This window comes from Carica papaya, chromosome 1 (genome assembly GCF_054855325.1).
Source record: "Carica papaya isolate Zhongbai chromosome 1, ASM5485532v1, whole genome shotgun sequence".
Classification (NCBI taxonomy): domain Eukaryota; kingdom Viridiplantae; phylum Streptophyta; class Magnoliopsida; order Brassicales; family Caricaceae; genus Carica; species Carica papaya.
Window position 1 is genome coordinate 2,058,743 of NC_142309.1, and position 21,347 is coordinate 2,080,089.

At 29.8% G+C, this 21,347-nt stretch overlaps 3 protein-coding genes and 1 long non-coding RNA gene across 4 annotated transcripts; 3 read left to right on the forward strand and 1 right to left on the reverse strand.

The window, feature by feature from the left end:
* On the forward strand, positions 1–3,651 carry LOC110807283 (homeobox-leucine zipper protein HDG11-like). The gene is made up of 7 exons (XM_088210559.1): positions 1–504; positions 669–770; positions 1,019–1,219; positions 1,499–1,679; positions 2,356–2,630; positions 2,768–2,857; positions 3,256–3,651. The coding sequence occupies exons 1-7, from the start codon at positions 1–3 to the stop codon at positions 3,649–3,651; spliced, it is 1,749 nt and encodes a 582-aa protein (XP_088066685.1).
* Positions 3,652–6,060: 2,409 nt separating this feature from the next.
* Positions 6,061–11,087, forward strand: LOC110807285 (homeobox-leucine zipper protein ROC8-like). The gene is made up of 10 exons (XM_088213433.1): positions 6,061–6,438; positions 6,899–7,016; positions 7,136–7,327; positions 7,537–8,058; positions 8,219–8,320; positions 8,567–8,764; positions 9,026–9,212; positions 9,774–10,042; positions 10,181–10,270; positions 10,605–11,087. Exons 1-10 carry the CDS (start codon positions 6,311–6,313, stop codon positions 10,989–10,991), a joined length of 2,193 nt encoding a protein of 730 aa, XP_088069559.1. The 5' UTR covers positions 6,061–6,310; the 3' UTR covers positions 10,992–11,087.
* LOC148269075 (uncharacterized) lies at positions 10,464–11,482 on the reverse strand. Its single transcript, XR_015817053.1, has 2 exons — positions 11,226–11,482; positions 10,464–10,920 (listed from the first exon to the last, which is right to left on the reverse strand). It is a non-coding gene; the product is annotated as an uncharacterized LOC148269075 (long non-coding RNA).
* Positions 11,483–15,384: 3,902 nt separating this feature from the next.
* Positions 15,385–20,498, forward strand: LOC110807286 (homeobox-leucine zipper protein ROC8-like). The gene is made up of 10 exons (XM_088210560.1): positions 15,385–15,628; positions 16,093–16,210; positions 16,324–16,515; positions 16,882–17,409; positions 17,575–17,676; positions 17,894–18,094; positions 18,373–18,553; positions 19,175–19,443; positions 19,580–19,669; positions 20,097–20,498. The coding sequence occupies exons 1-10, from the start codon at positions 15,501–15,503 to the stop codon at positions 20,496–20,498; spliced, it is 2,211 nt and encodes a 736-aa protein (XP_088066686.1). The 5' UTR covers positions 15,385–15,500.
* Positions 20,499–21,347: the final 849 nt, after the last annotated feature.

The following is a 21,347-nucleotide window of genomic DNA, read 5'->3' on the forward strand; positions in this document are numbered from 1 at the left end:
ATGAGTAATCTTCTTGCAAAGTACGTAGGGAAACCAGTTTCCCAACTTTCCCAGTTTGAAGAAATGAGTACTCCGACCAAAGGCGAAGGACCATCCAATGCCATTGACTCCTTGCCACCAAGTTATCCGACTCAAATTGGATCCTCTTCTGTTGACAATCTTGATAATTTCGTCCCAAAATATCAAAAAAATATTGGTAACAATTTATCAGCGAATAATCGTGTTATCGATCCTATACTGATTTCGGATGTAGAGAAAACTTTCATGGTGGAGACTGCTGCATCTGCCATGGATGAACTAGTTAGACTCTTAAGAGTTAATGAACCATTGTGGATTAAGTCCGAATCGAGTGGATCAAGAGCAGTTATCCATCATGACACCTATGAGAAGATCTTCCCTAGGGTTAAAAGGTTTAAGAATTCGGATTCTCGAATGGAGTCATCCAAAGAATCAGGGATGATAACAGTGAGTGGATCTCAGTTGGTTAAGATGATTATGGATCCAGTAAGTCTCCATTTCATGTGTTTACATATTTCTAATCCCCTAATTTCAACTACTTTATCATATATACATATATGGAGTAAGTAATTATTAATGCTAAATACATAAATTATCATATCTATATAATATCATATATGTTACATATGATCAAACTTTTCAATTTTCAGGAGAAATGGACAGATCTATTCCCTACAATTGTTTGCAAGGCAGAACAACTTTATGAAGTTCAAGCTGGAACTAGTGGCAACAAAAATGGTTGCCTGTTGCTGGTAAATTTGCATACACGCACACATAGATACGGTCATATATATATATATATATATATCATTGAGCTAGCGAAAATATATTATTTTTCTTCAAGTCATAATTACATATATGCCTTATTTTATATTGCATAACGGATTTATATATAATTAATATAATTTATTATTAATTATATAATAATATGGATTGCTATACATTTAAGTAATTATATGATTTACATTAATGAAAATATATATATGATATATTATGGCAGATGAATGAGCAAATGCACATTCTTTCTCCGTTTGTGCCGGCTCGTGAATTCATCATCCTTCGCCACTGCCAGCAATTAGAAGCAGGCTTATGGGTGGTAGTGGATGTATCATATGATTTAAAAGGTCACACCCCCTCTTCTCATTGTTGGAAGCTACCTTCTGGATGTATGATTCAAGAAACGGCTAATGGGTGTTCTAAGGTGCGCAATTCCAAACCCTAAAAAAAAATAATTGCAGTCGTAGACGTAATATGCTTTGTAATTGCATGTGGTAACGTACTTAGGCATACACGTGTATGTCCGTATGTACATTCACCCTATTAATTTTGGATGAACTAAGTAATTTGTGTAGATTATATATTTTTGTTGTTTACTTTTGTAATGTAATTTATTGATTATCCCATAGATATTTTTATTAAGTTGTTACTATAAATATACTTTATATGATTATGTTACGATTTTTGAGAACATTTATGATAGGTTATTTGGATCGAACATGTGGAAGTTGATGATAAAACTCCGACTCATCGATTGTATAAAGAAATATTATGCAATGGATCTGGATATGGAGCTGAACGATGGATTGTCACACTTCAACGAATGTATGAGAGATTGAGTTTCTCTATAGCTGAAAATCCTCATGATTATCATCACAATCCAGGTAAATATGACAAGTGTATATAAATAAAATAAATCTCAAATGAAGACAAAATTATAAACAAAATAATGTGTCTAAATTTCAATAATGAACTCGATTTCCATAATAGTTTGGTACTCCAAATAGAAGGTGTCTTCTTTGTACAAAATTATATTTTCTATTTGTGTGATATATTATAATTGTGCATAACTTCAGTACTTTTTCTAAGTATAACTAAAATGCAATAAATATTATTTTAATTATACTATTTTACAGTTGTAATTGATGTAAAACTTATAATACTAATTAATGTGTTTAATAGTAGATACAAAAATTAGAGTAAGTTGGCTTAATTATCACCAAGACTATGATGCAATGTTTTGTTATTGTTCTTATGCAAAACGTATGAGATATATCTTGTATATTATATATGTATATTATAATTTTTGGTAGAAGATGTATACATTCATTAATTAAGTGATATACACACACCAACTACAACACCACGTAAATAATCTTTAAATAAGAATACACATAAAAGTACAATCTGACTTAAAATTACAACTTCTTATAGAAAAAGAGATGTATCGATTACTAAGTTAAACAGTAGTTGACATATGTATATTATAAATAGAATAATAATTTTAATACATATATTATAAGTTTCTCTATATTAATTAATATGTCTTTTTTATTATAGTTTCAGCTATATCTGATGGTATGAAGAGCATACTGAAGCTTTGTCAGAGGATGATAAAAGATTTTTGTGCAAGTATGTGCATATCGGGTGACAACAAACTTGATTTCATTCATACATGTGAATCCAACGGTACTGGAATTCGAGTTTGTATTCGTGAGGGAATGGGACCAGGCCAACCTAGTGGCACAATCGTCAATGCTGCCTCCTCTCTTTGGCTTCCTCTCCCTCCTCTCCATGTCTTTAATTTTTTAAAAGATGAGAAAATGCGAGGGAAGGTAAATTAATTTGGTTTGTTGTAATTTAAGTACCTTCGTAATTTTTTATTACATGATTAATTAAATAATTTTGGGTCTAAATTCTAATAATATTATATGATCCCTTTTTATTGTATTTGCATATATGTACTTTGCAGTGGGACATCATGTGCTATGGAAATCCGGTGAATGTGATCAATCAAATCACAAATAGCAATAATCCGGGAAATTGTATCTCTATTATTAAAGTAAGTATTTTTTCAGTACCTATTTTATTTTCCGTATTAAGGTACTATTCAATTTAGCTTTCTAAATAGTTTAATTTATATACGATAGAATTAATTGAGAGAACTATAGAATTGAATTTGGGTAACCATTAATAGTTTAGCAAATTCTCTACTACTTCACCTTTTCTCTTGGATTAACTGAGGTCAAATATTTCTTTACTAATTTCTTTTAATAAATACCCATTTTATTAATAATAAATTACACATGTTAAATTTAATGTTTAATATAAAATAACATATTTGTATGTGAACTCACACCTAGTAAACATTTTCTAATGTATATTTAACAAAACCATTGTATTAACTCTCTCTCTCTCTCTCTCTCTCTCTCTTTTTAACTTACCACCTTCATGTGGCAGCCTCTCAACTCTGATGAGGAGGGCATGGTACTGGCTCAAGAGAGTTTCATCGATAGCTTGGGAGGAATGGTGGTATATGCTCCAATTGATGTACCAGCCATGAATATGGCAATAACCAGTGATGACATTACAATGAGCGTACCTATTCTTCCCTCAGGCTTTGTGATCTCTACTGATGGCCATCAAAATAATACAGGAGGAGCTTCAACCAGTGCTGATACTAGCGCAAGTATCAGAAGTGGCGGTTCTCTTCTGACGGTGATTTTTCAAGCCACTGTTTCTAGTCCTACAACTACAAAAGTCCTGAACATGGAATCTAGAGCTATTGTCAACGCTCTTGTCACCTCAACGATTCAGAAGATTAAAGAAGGTCTTAGCTCCTCTAAGATTGAGTAGAACAATGGATTAAATGTTTGTTTTTGTGAACATCAGAACTTTAATTGTAATGTCGATTGCTTAAAATCATAGACAGATATGTTGTTGTGTTAGAAAAATTTGTGCGAAAATGGATCACTTAACAGCAACCAATCTACTCCACCTCCATTAACCACAAGAAAATTAACTAGCCAGGAGATTCATCGGCTAGTTCAATTACACAAACAAATGCCGTGAGATAGAGAAGAAAAACACCTGGTGCCGGCGGTATCCTTCCATGCAACCCGAGGAAAGACCTAAACTACGCGAATATGAAAGAACCGCAAAAAGGAAAATCGAAAGATGAGGAGGACACGGCGAGGAGAGAAAGAAGAGAAGGCAGAAGTTCTGGCGACTTTGGCTGATGGCTGGACAGTGACTGGCGCGAAAATGAGGAATCGGACGGCTGGTCGCTGTGGTCGAGATTGGCGACTGAAACATAAACGACTACTGAGTGTTGACAGAGCCGAAGATATCCACGAAGCCTGATTTGAATTAAGCCCGGTATTTTTTTTTTCTCAAAAAAATATTTTTGGTAACAGTGAAAATTAAAGTATGTTTTTGATAAATTTAAAATAAAAAATTATAATGTGTAACTTGTTAAAAATAATTTTGACATTTATTAAAAATTTACATTAAAAATTTTAAAATAAATTTTATTAAATATAAAATTCTTATTTTTTTTAAAGAAACAACACTTTTTATAATTATTTTGACTAAATATAAAATAATTTTTAATTAAAAAAATTTAATAAATTACTAATTTAATAACATTTTTAAAATTCACAACATAAATTATAGTCATCCCAAACACCTACTTAATTCATCAAAAATATAATGTTTTGCTCATATATTAAATACTAAATATTCCATCTAAGTTAGTTTTTTTTTTCTTTTTTGGAATGCAAGATTGTTATGTTTTAATCTTTTTTTAAAAAAAATTAAAATAGCATTGCATTCCAAAAAACAAAATGCTAAATGTGTCTAAATTATTATATAAGATAATATCGAATAGTCATATAAACAAAGAGTAGTAAACATCATTGATAAAGAATAGTATGAATTCTTAAATAATAATGAGATGGTAAATTAGTAATACTTTATAATTGATATACTAATTGAATTTAATCTCAATAATTCTATTATATTTTTAGATGAAAAAAAAAAATTCGTGATGAATAAATCTTCTTAATTCGGTAATCACAAAGGATTAAAAAATTAAAAAAATTAATTAAATAAATTTTAACTGAATTTTAAATAATTTTTATGAGCTTCAAATTATATTGACACACCCCAAAACACTCAAATATTTAATCTTTTGAATATATATATATATATATATAAATACATGACGAAGTATGTAAATTTTTACATATAAAATAATAAATTAATCAATATACGTATAATTTTTATTTAAATTGGTTCATCTCTCAAATTTAGTTAAATAAATCCTTTTAATTTTAAATCAGAGCTGAGGAGGTTACAATTACGAAAGGAAGAAGCTAACAAGACCGAGAGGGCGAGGACTTGAGAGCTTTAATTTTGGGGGTGAGCTTCTAGGCTTTTGGAAATTTCGTTAAGAATATATGAGCATTAGAGAGTGTGAGTAAAGGAATTGAGCAATAGAGAAGAGGGGGAGAGAGAGAGAATAGCATGAAAAAAATAGTATTTAGTGAGAGAAAAAAAATTCTAAGTTTTTTTATGAACATTGGTAGCTTAGGATTCGAAAAAGGAATTTGAATGAAGGAAGAAGATTTAGGCGAAGGTTAAGTGTCAGAGAGGAACGAGAGAGTGAGCAAAGTGAAAAAAAAATAAGAAAAGAATTTGAGAGTGAAAAGATATGTCACGTTTATATTATTATTTTTTAAAAAAAAATCAGATTGAATTAGTTGATATTTAAATTTTTATGTTATGTCATATATTATGTGACATTCATTTGTACAACCATAAATGAAAAAGTGATACACAATTCAATGCATGAGATATCCTTAACTCATTTAATATAAAATTAAAAATATTAACTAAATTGAATAATTTTAAAAGTATATAATTAAATTATTATTTTTACTAATTTTTAATAATATTAGTGGGGCCTACAACAATGAATCTATCTAAAGCATATCACTTGCAATTCAAACATCTCATGAGTTGAATGTGGTCATAGAGATTTAATTTCTTCAACGGTTTAACACTTATGAACATTGAAAAATCTTGAAAAAAGAACCCGTTTTTAGTATTTTTTTTATATACAAGGAATATTTTATATCTTTTTTTGCTCAGGATTTTGTTAATTTTCAGTGTTACATTCTTCACGTGTATTCTTATTTTAAAATCAAAATCATAATTTCAAAGGAGAAAAATTTTTATAAAAAGGAAGGTTGGAATATAATAAAAGAAAATCCAAAACCCATATCAGATACATGAAACGGATTCTTGCAAATCTCTTTATAAGGCTAGTTTTGGTTTTGTCTTTTCTTTGGATTTGACCAAATAAGAAGATTAGTCATCATTTACATGTGATACATCTCCCTCTCTCTCTATCTCTCTCTCCCCCTCTGGTATGAACTGTCATTATTAAGAATATCCAATTCAGATATACAAGTTCATAATCATTTCGATTGTTGAGAGCTAAGGTGCTATAATGGATATCGTGATGGGAAACAGTGGTACTAACAACTCAAGTGAAGAACAAAGAACTTCAAATCGTAGTGGTTCAGAAAAAAGGACCCACCATCGTCATAATAGTAGCCAAATACAACATCTCGAAATGTAAGTATCTATTTTGTAAAAATAACAATAAATATATTTTTAAACTAACTTTTATGTTGATCAATATGATTAGTTAATTTTTTTTAATTATTTAAAAATAATCTTAATTTATGTTGATAAATTTATACGTAATTCATGATCGTATCAATAGTCAGATACAATACCTTTAATTATGAGTACTCATTTTATGGAAGTGACAATAAATACCTTCTCGGACCAACTTTTAAGTAGATCAATTTAATTTATTAACTTTTTTAATTAAATTTTTTATTTATGATCTTAGTTTATGTAAAATTTGATCGTAACTCATGAGGTTTTTTTTTTATTAATTTTTTTAGACAATTCGATCTTAGTTTACGTGGATGATATTGATCTTAATCATCGTAGATCACATATATACTCATTTCATTCAGTTTATAATGGAAAATTCTAACCCATCTAACTTGTTGGGTGTTTGAAGATTTTTCGAGAACTGTCCTCACCCAGATGAAAGCCAAAGACGTCAACTCAGTAGGGAACTTGGACTAGACCCTAAACAAGTCAAGTTCTGGTTTCAAAACAAGAGGACTCAAACAAGGGTTGTTTTTTTTTCTTCAAAAGAAAAGTTTAAGTTGTTCAAATTAGGGTTCCCATTTAATTAATTCTTCTTTTTTCATTTTCTGAACTATATATATATATATGTTATGTGGATATTCAGGCTCAAAGTGAGCGAGCAGACAACTCGGCTCTCCGGGAAGAAAATGAGCGAATTCAATGCGAGAATCTGGCAATTAGAGAGGCATTAAAGAATGCAATTTGTCCTGCTTGTGGCGGTCCTCCTTTTGGTTTAGAAGAACGTCAAAGCAGCCTACAAAAACTTCGGATGGAAAATGCCCAATTGAAAGAAGAGGTAGTAATCATAATTAACATATAAATACACATATGTTATATATATTTTTGTAGCAACTTCAAATGTATCAATTCCTACCCATATATCCATTTGAGAGGTATTGAAAGATACTATATTAAAACATACAGTTTATATTTAATATAAATACGTATATATATTTATGTAGATAATTAGTAAAACTAATGACATTATTCACTTTTGTTTTACAGCATGAGAAGGTGAGTAACTTTCTTGCGAAGTACACAGGGAAACCAGTTTCCCAGTTTGAAGAAATGAGTTCACCAACCAGAGGCAAAGGACCGTCCAATGCTTTTGATTCCTTGCCACCAAGTTATTCGACTCAAATTGGATTCCCTTCTGTCGACAATCTTGATAATTTCATCCAAAAATATCAAGAAAATATTGGAAACAATTTATCAGTGAATAATCGTGTTATCGATCATCGACAATACTTCGATCCTTGGCTGATTTCAGATGTAGAGAAAGCTTTCATGGTAGAAACTGCTGCATCTGCCATGGATGAACTAGTTAGGCTCTTGAGCGTCAATGAACCATTGTGGATTAGGTCAGAATCGAGTGGATCAAGAGCAGTTATTCATCGTGATACATACGAGAAGATCTTCCCTAAGGTTAATGGGTTTAAGAATATGAATTCTCGAATCGAGTCATCGAAAGAATCGGGGATGATAATAATGAATGGATCTCACTTGATTGAAATGATTATGGATCCAGTAAGTCTTCATTTTAAGTGTTTATATGGTTCTAGTTCTCTAATTTCAGTTTATCATATATACATATATGGAGTAAGTAATTATTTAATGCTAAATACATGAATTATCATATCCATATAATATCATATATGTTACATATTATCATACTTTTCAATTTCAGGTGAAATGGACGGATCTTTTCCCGACAATTGTTTGCAAGGCAGAAAAACTTTATGAAGTTCAAGCTGGAGCTAGTGGCAATAAAAATAGTTGCTTGTTGCTGGTAAATATGCATATATACACACATACCCATATATATCATAGAGCTAGCCACAATATATCATTTTTATCTAGTTATTTTATATATATGCTTTAATTTATATTGCAGCATGGATTTATATATATATTTAATATCACTAGAACTGCTTGTACGTAGTTTAATTTAATTATTGCGCATTAACAGATATATATAAGTACTTATATGATTTATGTTAATGGAAATATATATGTGAATGATATATGATGACAGATGTATGAGCAAATGCACATTCTGTCTCCGTTGGTGCCGGCTCGTGAATTCATCATCCTTCGGCACTGCCGGCAATTAGAAGCAGGCTTATGGGTGATGGTGGATGTATCTTATGATTTAAAAGATCATATTCGTCCTCGTTGTTGGAAGCTACCTTCTGGATGTATGATTCAAGATATGGCAAATGGGTGTTCAAAGGTATGCAACTCCAAACCCTAAACAAAAATTAGAGTTGTAGATATAATATGCTTCGTTATTGCATATGATAACGTATTTATGCATACATGTATGTACGAATATGTTATTAATTTTGGACAAACTAAGAGATTTGTATGATCATATATTTTTATTGTTTACTTTTGAAATGTAATTTATGGATCACTAATTAGATGTTTTTATTAAGTTATTAATATTTACTTCATATATTTACATTACCATTTTTGGGAACATGTATGATAGGTTATTTGGATCGAACACGTAGAAGTTGATGATAAAATTTTAACTCATCAATTATATAGAGATCTACTATGCAGTGGATCTGCATATGGAGCTGAGCGATGGATCGTCGCACTTCAAAGAATATGTGAGAGATTAACTTTCTCTAAAACTGAAAATCCTTGTGATTCTCATCACAGCTCAGGTAAAAGTGATATGTGTATGTAATTAAAATAAATCTTAAATATAGACAAAATTATAATTATGCATAACTTCATTACTTTATCTAAGTATAACTAAAACGTAATAAATATTGTTTTAATTATACTACTTTACAGTTGTAATTGATGTAAAACTTATAATGTCAATTAATATGGTCAATAATTGATAAAAAAATTAGATTGAGTTAGTTTGATTATCACCAAAACTATGATGCAATGTTTTGCTAGTGTTCTTATGCACGTATGAGATATATCTTGTATATTATATATATGTATTATAATTTTTTAGCACATAATATATATACTCATCAATTAAATAATATATAAACACCAATTAAAATATCACATAAATAATTTCTAAATAAAGATGCACATGGGAGCACAATCTAACTCGAAATTATAATTTTTAATATATGAAGAAATGTATTAAATATCTAGTTAAACAGTAATTAACATATATATATATATATATTATAAGTAGAATGATAATATTAACATATATATTATAAATTTTTCTATATTAATTATTTTTTTTTTTGTTTTGTTGTCAGTTATGTCTAATGGTATGAAGAGCATGTTGAAGCTTTGTCACAGGATGATAAAGGACTTCTGCGCACGTTTGTGCATGTCATGTGATAACAAACTTGATTTCCCTCATATGCATGACGTAAATAGTAGTGGTGTTCGAGTTTGTGTTCATGAGGGAATTGGACCAAGCCAACCTAATGGTACAATTGTTAGTGCTACCTCCTCTCTTTGGCTTCCTCTCCCTCCTCTCCGTGTCTTTAATTTTTTTAAAGACGAGAATATGCGAAATAAGGTAAATTAAATTTATTTATTAAAATTTAAGTACTTTAGTAATTTTTATATTACATGATTAATTAAATAATTTTGAGTCTAAATTTTAATAATATTATATGATCTATTTTATTTTATATGCATATATGGTACTTTCTAGTGGGATATTTTGTGCGAAGGAAATTTGGTGAACGTGGTCAGTCAAATCACAAATAGTAACAACCCTGGGAATTGTATATCCATTCTTCGAGTAAGTATTTTCTTATTAATTATTTTATTTTTCGTATTGAAGTATTATTCAATTTAGTTTTCTAATCTGTTCAATTTATTTATGATAGAATTAATTGAGACAATTATAGAATTGAATTTGGGTAATCACTAATAGTTTAACATGTGCATGGAAAGCAAATTCTGTACTACTTCCCCTTTTCTCTTGGATTAACTGAGGTCAAATATTTCTTTACTAATTTCTTTTAATAAATACCCATTTTATTAACAATAAATTACACATGCTAAATTTAATGTTTAATAAAACCATTATATTAACTCTCTCTTTTTTTTTACTTACCACCTTCATCTAACAGCCTTTCAACCCTGCTGAGAATGGCATGGTAATGCTTCAGGAGAGTTTCATCGACAGCTTGGGAGGAATGGTGGTGTATGCTCCAATTGATGTGCCAGCCATGAATGTGGCAATAACCGGTGATGACATTAATAAGAGCATTCCTATTCTTCCCTCAGGCTTTGTGATTTCTACCGACGGTCGTCAAAATAATACAGGAGGAGCTTCAACCAGTGCTGATACTAGCTTAGGTATGAGGAGAGGTGGCGGTTCTCTTATAACAGTGGTTTTTCAAGTAGTGGTTTCTACAAAGGACCTGAACATGGAATCTGTAGCCACTGTCAAAAATCTTATCAGCTCAACGATTCAGAGGATTAAAGATGTTCTTAATTGCTCTAATATTGAGTAGAATAATGTATTAAATGTTTGTTGTTGTGAACATCAGAACTTCAATTGTAATGTCGATTGCTTAAAATCATAGATAGATATTTTGTTGTGTTAGAAATTTTTTTGCGAAAATGGATCACATAACAGCAATCAATCTACTCCACCTCCATTAACCGCAAGAAAATTAACTGGCCAGGAGATTCATCGGCAAGTTCAATCACACAAACAAATGCCGTGAGATAGAGAAGAGAAATACCTGGTGCCGGCCGTATCCTTCCACGCAATCCTAGGAAAAACCTAAAACTGCGCGAATAGGAAAGAACCGAAAAAAGGAAAACCGAAAGCCGAGGACACGGCGAAGAAAGAAAGAAGAGAAGGCAGAAGTTCCGGCGACTTTGGCTGATGGCTGGACGGTGACTGGCGTGAAAATGAGGAATCGGACGGCGGGTAGCAGCGGTAGGGATTGGCAGTTGAAAGACAGACGACTACTGTGTGTAGACAGAGCCAATGATATCCACGAAGCCCGATTTGGATTAAGCCCGGTTTTTTTATCTCAAATAAATAAAAAATAAAAATTCATTTTACTTTCCTTAAATGCCCTTATTTTTTAATTTTTTAATTATAAAAAAAACTTTAACTTTTATTACAAATTTATAATTAAAATTTCAAAAGTCAATTTCATTAAATATATAATTTAATTTTTTTAAATATGCAACATTTTTTATAATTATATTTACCTTCCATTAAAAAAATTAGTGAATAAATTTTTAAAATTCACAACATAAAAAATTATTTTTATTATTAAATTACTCCTATATTAAATATAAAAATTAACCAAATTAAATTTTTTTTTAATGCAAGTTTGTTGGGTTTTAATCGTTAAAACCCTTTTTATAATACTTATAACATAAAATATAATTTTATTTTGTTATTAATAAAATATAAATGCCAAAATGTTATTTAAGTTTTTTATTAAAATTCTACACGAGAATTTTTGTCTGAAACTCACTGGTTTAATTTTAATTAATTATAACAAAAAAAAATCACATCTCTTTATTTGGTTAATTTGGTTCTTTTATATTAAAATTAATATACTTGAACTTAATTTATAAATATAATTTTTTTATGAAAAAATGAAGAAAAATAGGTGAGGATGAAATTGAAAATAATTTTGAGAAAAAATAGCGAAAATTTGGGTTCTGAGAATATTTTTGAAAGAAAAATTAAAAACTGGAGGTCAAAACGCAATTTAAAAAAGTCGTACCACGTAGGATACCAAGTCAACAGCCTTAACGAACCGGAGTGCATCACGTGGTAAGGGATGCTGACGTGGTGCCATGCGGGGGGCTACGCTGGCGATCCGCGCGGGCGATCGGATGGTCAAATTTAAACACGATCAACGGTTCAAATCTACTTCCTATTTAAATACGATCGGACGGTCTAGATCAGATCGCAATAAACGGTCCAGATTTACTGTCTATTTAATCGCGATCGGACGGTTCAGATCAAACGTGATGTGCGACCCAGATTAAAAGAGGACGGATATAAATAACCATCTTCACACCAAATCCTAACCTTATCCGCCAGATACCCTCGCCGGAGAAGAAGATCCAGCCGCTAGGAAGGAAGTCGCTCGCCACCCGCTGCCATGCCAGAGCCACTTCCGACCACCAAATGAGGTAAAAAAAATTTTCTTTGCTCGGAATTCAATTTTAAACATCCCTATGGCTAAATCGGAGCAAAAGGATCAACAGATTGGTTGGAAACCGCGAGCAAAGCCTAGCGGCGGTGCTGCGAAAAATTCCAAAAACTGCTTCCAATGAGGCCCTTCCTGATTCTTGTTTTGCGTAATCCTTCTACCATAGTTTTAGAATGCAGAGTAATAGGAGTCGCATAACAGGTACAAATTTAGAATCTGAAGAGAGTCACATGTTTGACCCACCTGACCATTCAACTTGAGTTAATCCATAAAATATAAGAAGTTCAGTCCGTCGATTCCACCACAGCAGCCCTCAAGAAAGATGCAGAACATGGAGTTAATTCAGAATTTTGAGTCTCTGCCGATGGGTTGCTCAGATTCTAGGGACAGGGTGTATGTTTTAAGTGATAGTAAGTTAAAAATGGACATCATGACAGAGGTCCATACCTCAAAATTTACCAGGCATCTCGAAAGCACTAAGATACATCAAAGTATGCGACTCCGATTTTGGTAAAACATGATAAAAAGAGATGTGACTGACTTTGTTTCTAAGTATTTGGTATGTTAGCAGGTCAAGACAGAGCATCAATGCCCAGATGGGCTATTTCAGCTATTACCAATTTCGGAGTGAAAGTGAGAGCATATCACCATTTATTATAAAAATTAATATTGAATACGCATATAAATAAAGAGTAGTAAACACCATTAAATAGAGAATAGTATGAATTCTTAAATAATAATGAGATGGTAAACTAGATATACTTTATAATTAATAACTTAATTTAGTTTTATTGTACTGAATTTATTATATTTTTATAATATATACGCATTTTGTAACAGTTATATTTTTTTTAAAATTTATAATAATAAATTAAATTTAAGAAAAATTAGATAAATTTTAATTAAAATTTTTAAATATATATTATTAAATTACACATGACACATTTTAAAACACTCACGTCTTTAATCTCTTAAAAAAATACACTATCAAAATGAAGGTATTTAAATTTTTAAAGGCAAAAATAATAAATTGGTAATTGTATCTTTAATTTTTATTTAAATTGATTCATCTTTTAAATTTTGATCAAATAAGTTCTTATATTTTTAAAAATTTTATGATATAATCTTTTTTTTTTAATTTTCTATTAAGTATGTTAAGAATGATGTCAAATATTAAATTTAAAATGCGTGATATCTTCTCATTCATAGTTTACAAATAAATTGCACTCAAGTGTGATGCAAAAAAAAAAAAAATTAATGTTGACATATTTAAATTGGTCAACACAGTTAAAAAAAAATACCTTTAAGTCGTAAGTTCTTCTTCTCATCTCACTTTCTCTCACTCACATTCCTTTTTCGTCGTTTAGTTGCCTCCTTTCACCCTTATCTTTTTCCTCAAGCTACCTCCTCTCCTCGCATATAGTATAAGGAGATGATCATACCCGAACTAACACTGTAAAAAAAATGTATATAAATTATTAAAATAGTTGTTGTAGAGCGACAAAGAACAGAGAGAGTATAGTAAAAAAAATGACATTGAAGAAAAAGACAAAGAGATAATTGTAAATAGTGAAATCAGAGCTGAGGAGGTCGTGGCTCTGAAAGAAATGAGAAGAACAAAGTGTATTTCAATGAGAAAAAAGAGAGATCTTCGGAGTTTTTATGAATGGTTAAAAAAAAAGACTTAAATAAAAAAAGAATATTTATATAATAATTTTAGTGTTTAAAATAAAAAAAAAAAAAAAGTGAGCAGGGAGAGAGAAAGAGGAATTTCGAGAATGAACAGATAGATATCACATCTACGTTAATTTATTTTTTTAATATATGAACCAGTTGAACCATTTTATATTATTTTTTTCTACCAATGTCTTATGACATTCATTTACATAAACTACAAATAAAAAAATATTACATGTTGTCAAATTTAATATATGAAATTAATCCTTAATGTCATTAACAATAGAAACTTTAAAATGAGATACCAAATTAAATTTTTTTAAAAAAATATAGGATTAAATTAATATTTTTACCAAAATTTGAATAATTGTTTTATCTTTTCTGAATTGAAGCACTCAACTTCAGTGGGTCCCGCAATAGATGAAGTTATCTAAAAAATAACTCTTATACCATTTTTCAATTAAAAAAAAAATATATATATATATATATATATCAATAACAATGCTGGGTGAAATGGTCCTGTTCATACCTAAGAGTCTATTTTTCAGTCAAAGAAAAAAAAATAAGCATTAATATTTTTATTTCCTTATACTCGAATTAGATGAAGTTTTTTTTTTTTTTTTAAAAAGGAAACACATCCGACAGTGATTTGAATGTGGTCATAGACGTTAAATTTCTTCTTATGAACGTTGAAAAATCTTAGAAGGAAAATACATTTTCAGCCTTTTTTTTTTTTTTTTGTATATACAAGGAATATTTTATAACTTTTTTTGTTCAGATTTTTCTTGATTTTCACTTATTTTAAAATAAAAAACTTAATTTCAATAAACATTTAAAATAAGAAAAAAGGAGGGAAATTTTATAAAAAAGGAAAGTTAAATTAAAATAAATGAAAATCCAAAACCCAAATCAGAAATATGAAACCAGATTCAGCCCGATCTCTTTGTAAGGCTAGGTTTGATTTTGTCCCTTTTTGGATTTGACCAAGTGAGAAGATTATTAGTCATCATATACATGTGACATATATTTATCTATCTATCTATATCTCTCTCTCTCTTTCTCTCCTCCTTGAATATGAGCTGTCATTATTAAGAGTATTCAATTCACGCATAAATCCATAGCCATTTGGCTTGTTGAGAGTTTAAGTGTTCTATAATGGATCTTGGGATGGGGAACGATGGTACTAACAATTCAAGTGACGAACAAGGAACTTCGAATCGCAGTGGCTCAGAGAAAAAGATCTATCATCGTCATACCAGTAGTCAGATAGAACATCTCGAATCGTAAGTATTCATTTTGTAAAAGTAATATAAAATATATTATCAGACAAACTTTTATGTAAATCGATCTGATTCGATTATTTTTTTAATTAAATTTTTTAGAATAATTTTAGTTTATGTTGATAAATTTAATCGTAATTCATGATCGGACCAGTAACCAGATATAACATCCCAAATTGTAACTATCTATTTTGTAGAAGTAATAATAAATGTATTTTTGGACCAACTTTTAATTAAATCGATCTGATTCAATAGTTCTCTTGATTAATTTTTTCATTTACAATCTTAATTTATGTTGATAATATTGATTGGAACTCATAAGTTTTTCTTTATTAATTTGTTTGGGCAATTCGATCTTAGTTTACGATGATGATATTGATCTTGATGGTCGTGGAACATATACATACATATCTCATCCAATTTATAATGAAAAATTCTAACCCATCTAACTTGTTGGGTGTTTGAAGATTTTTCAAGGACTGTCCTCACCCGGATGAAAGCCAAAGACGCCAACTTAGTACGGAACTTGGACTAGAACCAAAACAAGTCAAGTTCTGGTTTCAAAACAAGAGGACTCAAACAAAGGTTGGTTTCTTTTTTTTCAAAAAAAAAAAGTTTAAGTTGTTCAAAATTAGGGTTCCATTAATTAATTCTTCTTTTTTTCATTTTCTGAACTACATATATGTATATGTATTCAGGCTCAAAGTGAACGAGCAGACAACTCTGTCCTCCGAGCAGAAAATGAGCGAATTCAGTGTGAGAATCTAGCAATTAGAGAGGCACTAAAGAACGTAATGTGTCCAGCTTGTGGAGGTCCTCCTTTTGGAGAAGAAGAACGTCAACGCAGCCTGCAAAAACTTCAGATGGAAAATGCCCTATTGAAAGAAGAGGTAGTCATCATATCTATATCTTAATTAACATATATATATATATATTATGGCACCTTCAAATGTATCAATGCCTACCCATATATCCATTTGAGAGGTACTGAAAGATAATATATTAACTCATATAGTTTATATGAATGTGTATATGTATATATCTATACATGTTAGTTAGTAAAATTAATAAACTGCATGGGTTAGTGTAATATTTTTCAATATCTCTCCAATGGGTATATGGGCAGGCATTGATACATTTGAAGGTGACTAACCTATATATGTATATAATCCATACAGTTTATATAAATATAAATATATATATATATATGCATGGTAATTAATAAAATTAGCAACAATGTTTACTTTGTTTTACAGCATGAGAAGGTGAGTAACCTTCTTGCAAAGTACTTAGGGAAACCAATTTCCCAGTTTGAAGCAATGAGTACTTCGACTCGAGGTGAAGGACCGTCCAATGCCTTGGATTTCTTGCCACCAAGTTATCTGACTCAAGGACTAGTTGGATTCCCTTTTCTTGACAATCTTGATAATTTCAGCCAAAAATATCGAGAAAATATTAATAACAACTTACCAGCGAATAATCATGTGATTGATCTTCAACAACACTTCGACGCTAGGTTGATTTCGGATGTAGAAAAAGCTTTCATGGTGGAGACTGCTGCATCCGCCATGGATGAACTAGTTAGGCTTTTGAGAGTCAATGAACCATTGTGGATTAGGTCTGAACTGAGTGGATCAAGAGCAGTTATTCACCGTGACACTTATGATAAGATCTTTCCTAGGATTAATAGGTTTAAAAACTCAAATTCTCGTATCGAATCATCTAAAGAATCAGGGATGATAACAATGAGTGGAGCTCACTTGGTTAAAATGATTATGGATCCAGTAAGTCTTCATTTTATGTGTTTATATGGTTCTAATTCCCTAATTTCAACTACTTTATCATATATACATATATGTAGTAAGTAATTATTTAATTCTAGATACATAAATTATGATATCCATATAATATCATATATGTTACATTTGATCTTACTTTTCAATTTTCAGGAGAAATGGACGGACCTTTTCCCTACAATTGTTTGCAAGACAGAACAACTTTATGAAGTTCAAGCTGGAACAAGTGGCAACAAAAATGGTTGCCTGTTGCTGGTAAATATACATAAGCACACACACATACCCATATACATATCATAGAGCTAGCCACAATATATCATTTTTCTCAAGTTACAATTATGTATATGTGCCTTAATTTATATTTCCATATAATGATGGATATGGATATTATATATATATATATACTTATATGATTTACGTTGATGGAATATGTATATATATATATATATATATATATGATACATGATGACAGATGTATGAGAAAATGCACATCCTTTCCCCATTGGTGCCAGCTCGTGAATTCATCATCCTTCGCCACTGTCGGCAATTAGAAAAAGGCTTATGGGTGATGGTAGATGTATCCTATGATTTAAAAGGCCATATTCCCCCTTCTCGTTGTTGGAAGCTACCTTCTGGATGTATGATTCAAGAAATGGCAAATGGGTGTTCAAAGGTAGGCAATTCCAAACCCTAAACAAATCATTAGAGTCGTAGACATAATATGCTTCATTGTTGCATGTGATAACGTACATATGCATATATGTATATGTCTATACGTACATACACCTTATGAATTTTGGACAAATTAAGAGATTTGCGTGATCACATATTTTGTTTTTTACTTTTGAAATGTAATTTATGGATCATCGTCAATTAAATATTTTTATTAATTTATTGTTATAAATTTACTTTCATATACTTATGTTATAATTTTCTAAAACTATACTACAGGTTATTTGGATCGAACATGTGGAAGTTGATGATAAAACTCTAACTCATCGATTATATAGAGATCTATTATGCAGTGGATCTGCATATGGGGCTGAACGATGGATTGTTACGCTTCAAAGAATATGTGAGAGATTGGCTTTCTCCATGGCTGATAATCCTCATGTTTATCATCACAACTCAGGTAAAAATGATATGTGTATGTGTATATAAAGAGAATAAATTCCAACGATAATCTTAGTTTTTATACTAGTATGGAGTGCCAAGATTACGAATCTTCTTTGCAATGCTATATTTTCCATTTGTGTGTTCTATTTTGTGCATAACTTCATTATTTTATGTAAATATAATTAAAACACTATAAATATTGTTCTAATTATACTATTTATAATTGTAATTGATGTAAAACTTGCAATGCCAATTAATGAGTTCAACAAGGGATAAAAATTTAGAGTAAGTTGGCTTGATTATCACCAAGACTATGATGCAATTTTTTGTTATTATTTTTGTGCACATATGAGATATATCTTGTATACCATACATTTATACTATGATTTTTAGTAGATGATGTATATATCTATTAATTAAATGATATATAGATATCAACTGTAACATCATATAAATAATCTTTAAATTATGTTAAATACGGTAGCACAACATAACTTGAAACCATAACTTCTTATAGAGAAAGAAACATACTAAATAGTAGTTAAAAAATATATATTATAAGTAGAATGATAATGTTAATACATATATTTTAAGTTTTTCTATATTAATTAATACATTTTTTTCGTTTTGGTTTCAGTTATGCCTAATAGTATGAAGAGCATGTTGAAGCTTTGTCACAGAATGGTAAAAGACTTCTGCGCAGGTTTGTGCATGTCATGTGATAACAAACTTGATTTTCCCCAAATATCTGAAGTCAATAGTAGTGGGGTTCGAGTTTGTGTCCGTGAGGGCATGGGACGAGGCCAACCTAGTGGCATGATCGTCAGTGCTGCCTCCTCTCTTTGGCTTCCTCTCCCTCCTCTTAATGTCTTTAATTTTTTTAAAGATGAGAATATGCGAGATCAGGTAAATTAATTTAGTTTATTACAATTTAAATATTTTGTATCTTTCTATTACATAATTAATTAAATCATTTTAAATCTAAATGCTTATCATATTATATGATCCATTTTTATTGTATATGTGTATATGGTACTCTCAGTGGGATGTCTTGTGCAATGGAAATCCGGTAAATGTGGTCACTCAAATCACAAATAATAACAACCCAGGGAATTGTATATCTGTTCTTAGAGTAAGTATTTTCTCATTAGCCATTTTATTTTTTCTATTAAGATAATATTCGGTTTAGTTTTCTAAATAATTAATTTATCTATGATAATATTAATTGAGATGACTATAGAATTGAATTTGGGGTACCCATTAAAAGTAGTTTAACATGTGCATGGAACACAAATTCTATATTACTTATCATTTTCTCTTCAATTAATTGAGTCAGAAGATAACAAAGGTCAAATATTTTCTTTTTTTTTTATAAATATCCATTTCATTAACAATAAATTACACATGCTAAATTTAATGTTTAATATAAAGTAGTATATTTTTATGTTAGTTTACATATAGTAAATGTCTTCTAACATATACTTAAATAAAATATTATACTAACCATCTCTCTTTCTCTCTGTCCTTTTTTTTTTTTTTTACTTATCACCTTCATATAGCAACCTTTCAACTCTACTGAGAATGGCATGGTAATGCTTCAAGAGAGTTTCGTCGACAGCTTGGGAGGAATGGTGGTGTATGCTCCAATTGATGTACCAACCATGAATGTGGCAATAACCGGTGATGATATTATAATGAGCATACCTATTCTTCCTTCAGGTTTTGTGATTTCTGGTGATGGTCATCAAAATGATACAGGAGGAGCTTCAACCAGTGCTGATACTAGCTCAGGTATGAGGAGAAGTGGTGGTTCCCTTCTAACAGTGGCTTTTCAAATATTGGTTTCTAGCCCTATGACTACAAAGAACTTGAACATGGAATCTGTGGCTACTGTCAATACTCTTATCAGCTCAACAATTCAGAGGATTAAATGTGCTCTTAACTGCTCTGATATTGAGTAAAATAATATATCAAATGTTTGTTACTGTGAACATTAGAACTTCAAATGTAATGTCTATTGCTTAAAGTATAACTAGATATGTTGTTATTTTATTGTCGTTATCATAATTTCGTTGTGATTATCGTTGATATAGTCGTAAAAAAAATATGATTTTAGAAGTTTTTCATTAATAAATAATATATATGAGCGCTTTATTGTTATTTATATTTATAATTCTTTAAAGATATATACTTATATTTAATTAATATATATATAATGTAGTATATTTAGAAACAAATAATTTAGTTATTAATGTAAATAAATAACTAATTTCTACCAATTACACGTCAAATTTTAATTTTTTCAGATCAAATCAATTTGTACGTAAAAATTAAATTAGTTTTCTTTTTAACTTTAACTGAATAATTTATCTCCATAATTACAACTTTTTAATAATAATTTAATTTAATAATAAGACTAATTTAATATATCTTTTGTGTTATTGCAACATGTTGAATTATTAAAAATTTTCAAAAATTAATACAAATGCCTAACTTACAATAAGAGTATACATTTTCAAGTCCAGACCGAAATGTTGAACTTGAACCGATTGTTTGATTCATTACAGAGAAAATATTTTTTTAGTGTAACTCTAAATTCACTTATTACGGTATTGAAAAAATTTGTTTGTTTATTTTAATGTAGTATTATGAATTAGTTTATACGAAAATTATAAAATATAAAATAATTTTAAATTTTATTTTATTTTTAATTAATTAATTAATTAATTTAATCTTGATTGGTCTGGTCTAATTAATTAATTTAATCTTGATTGATCTGGTCTGGTTCTCACTTTATTCACATCATAAAA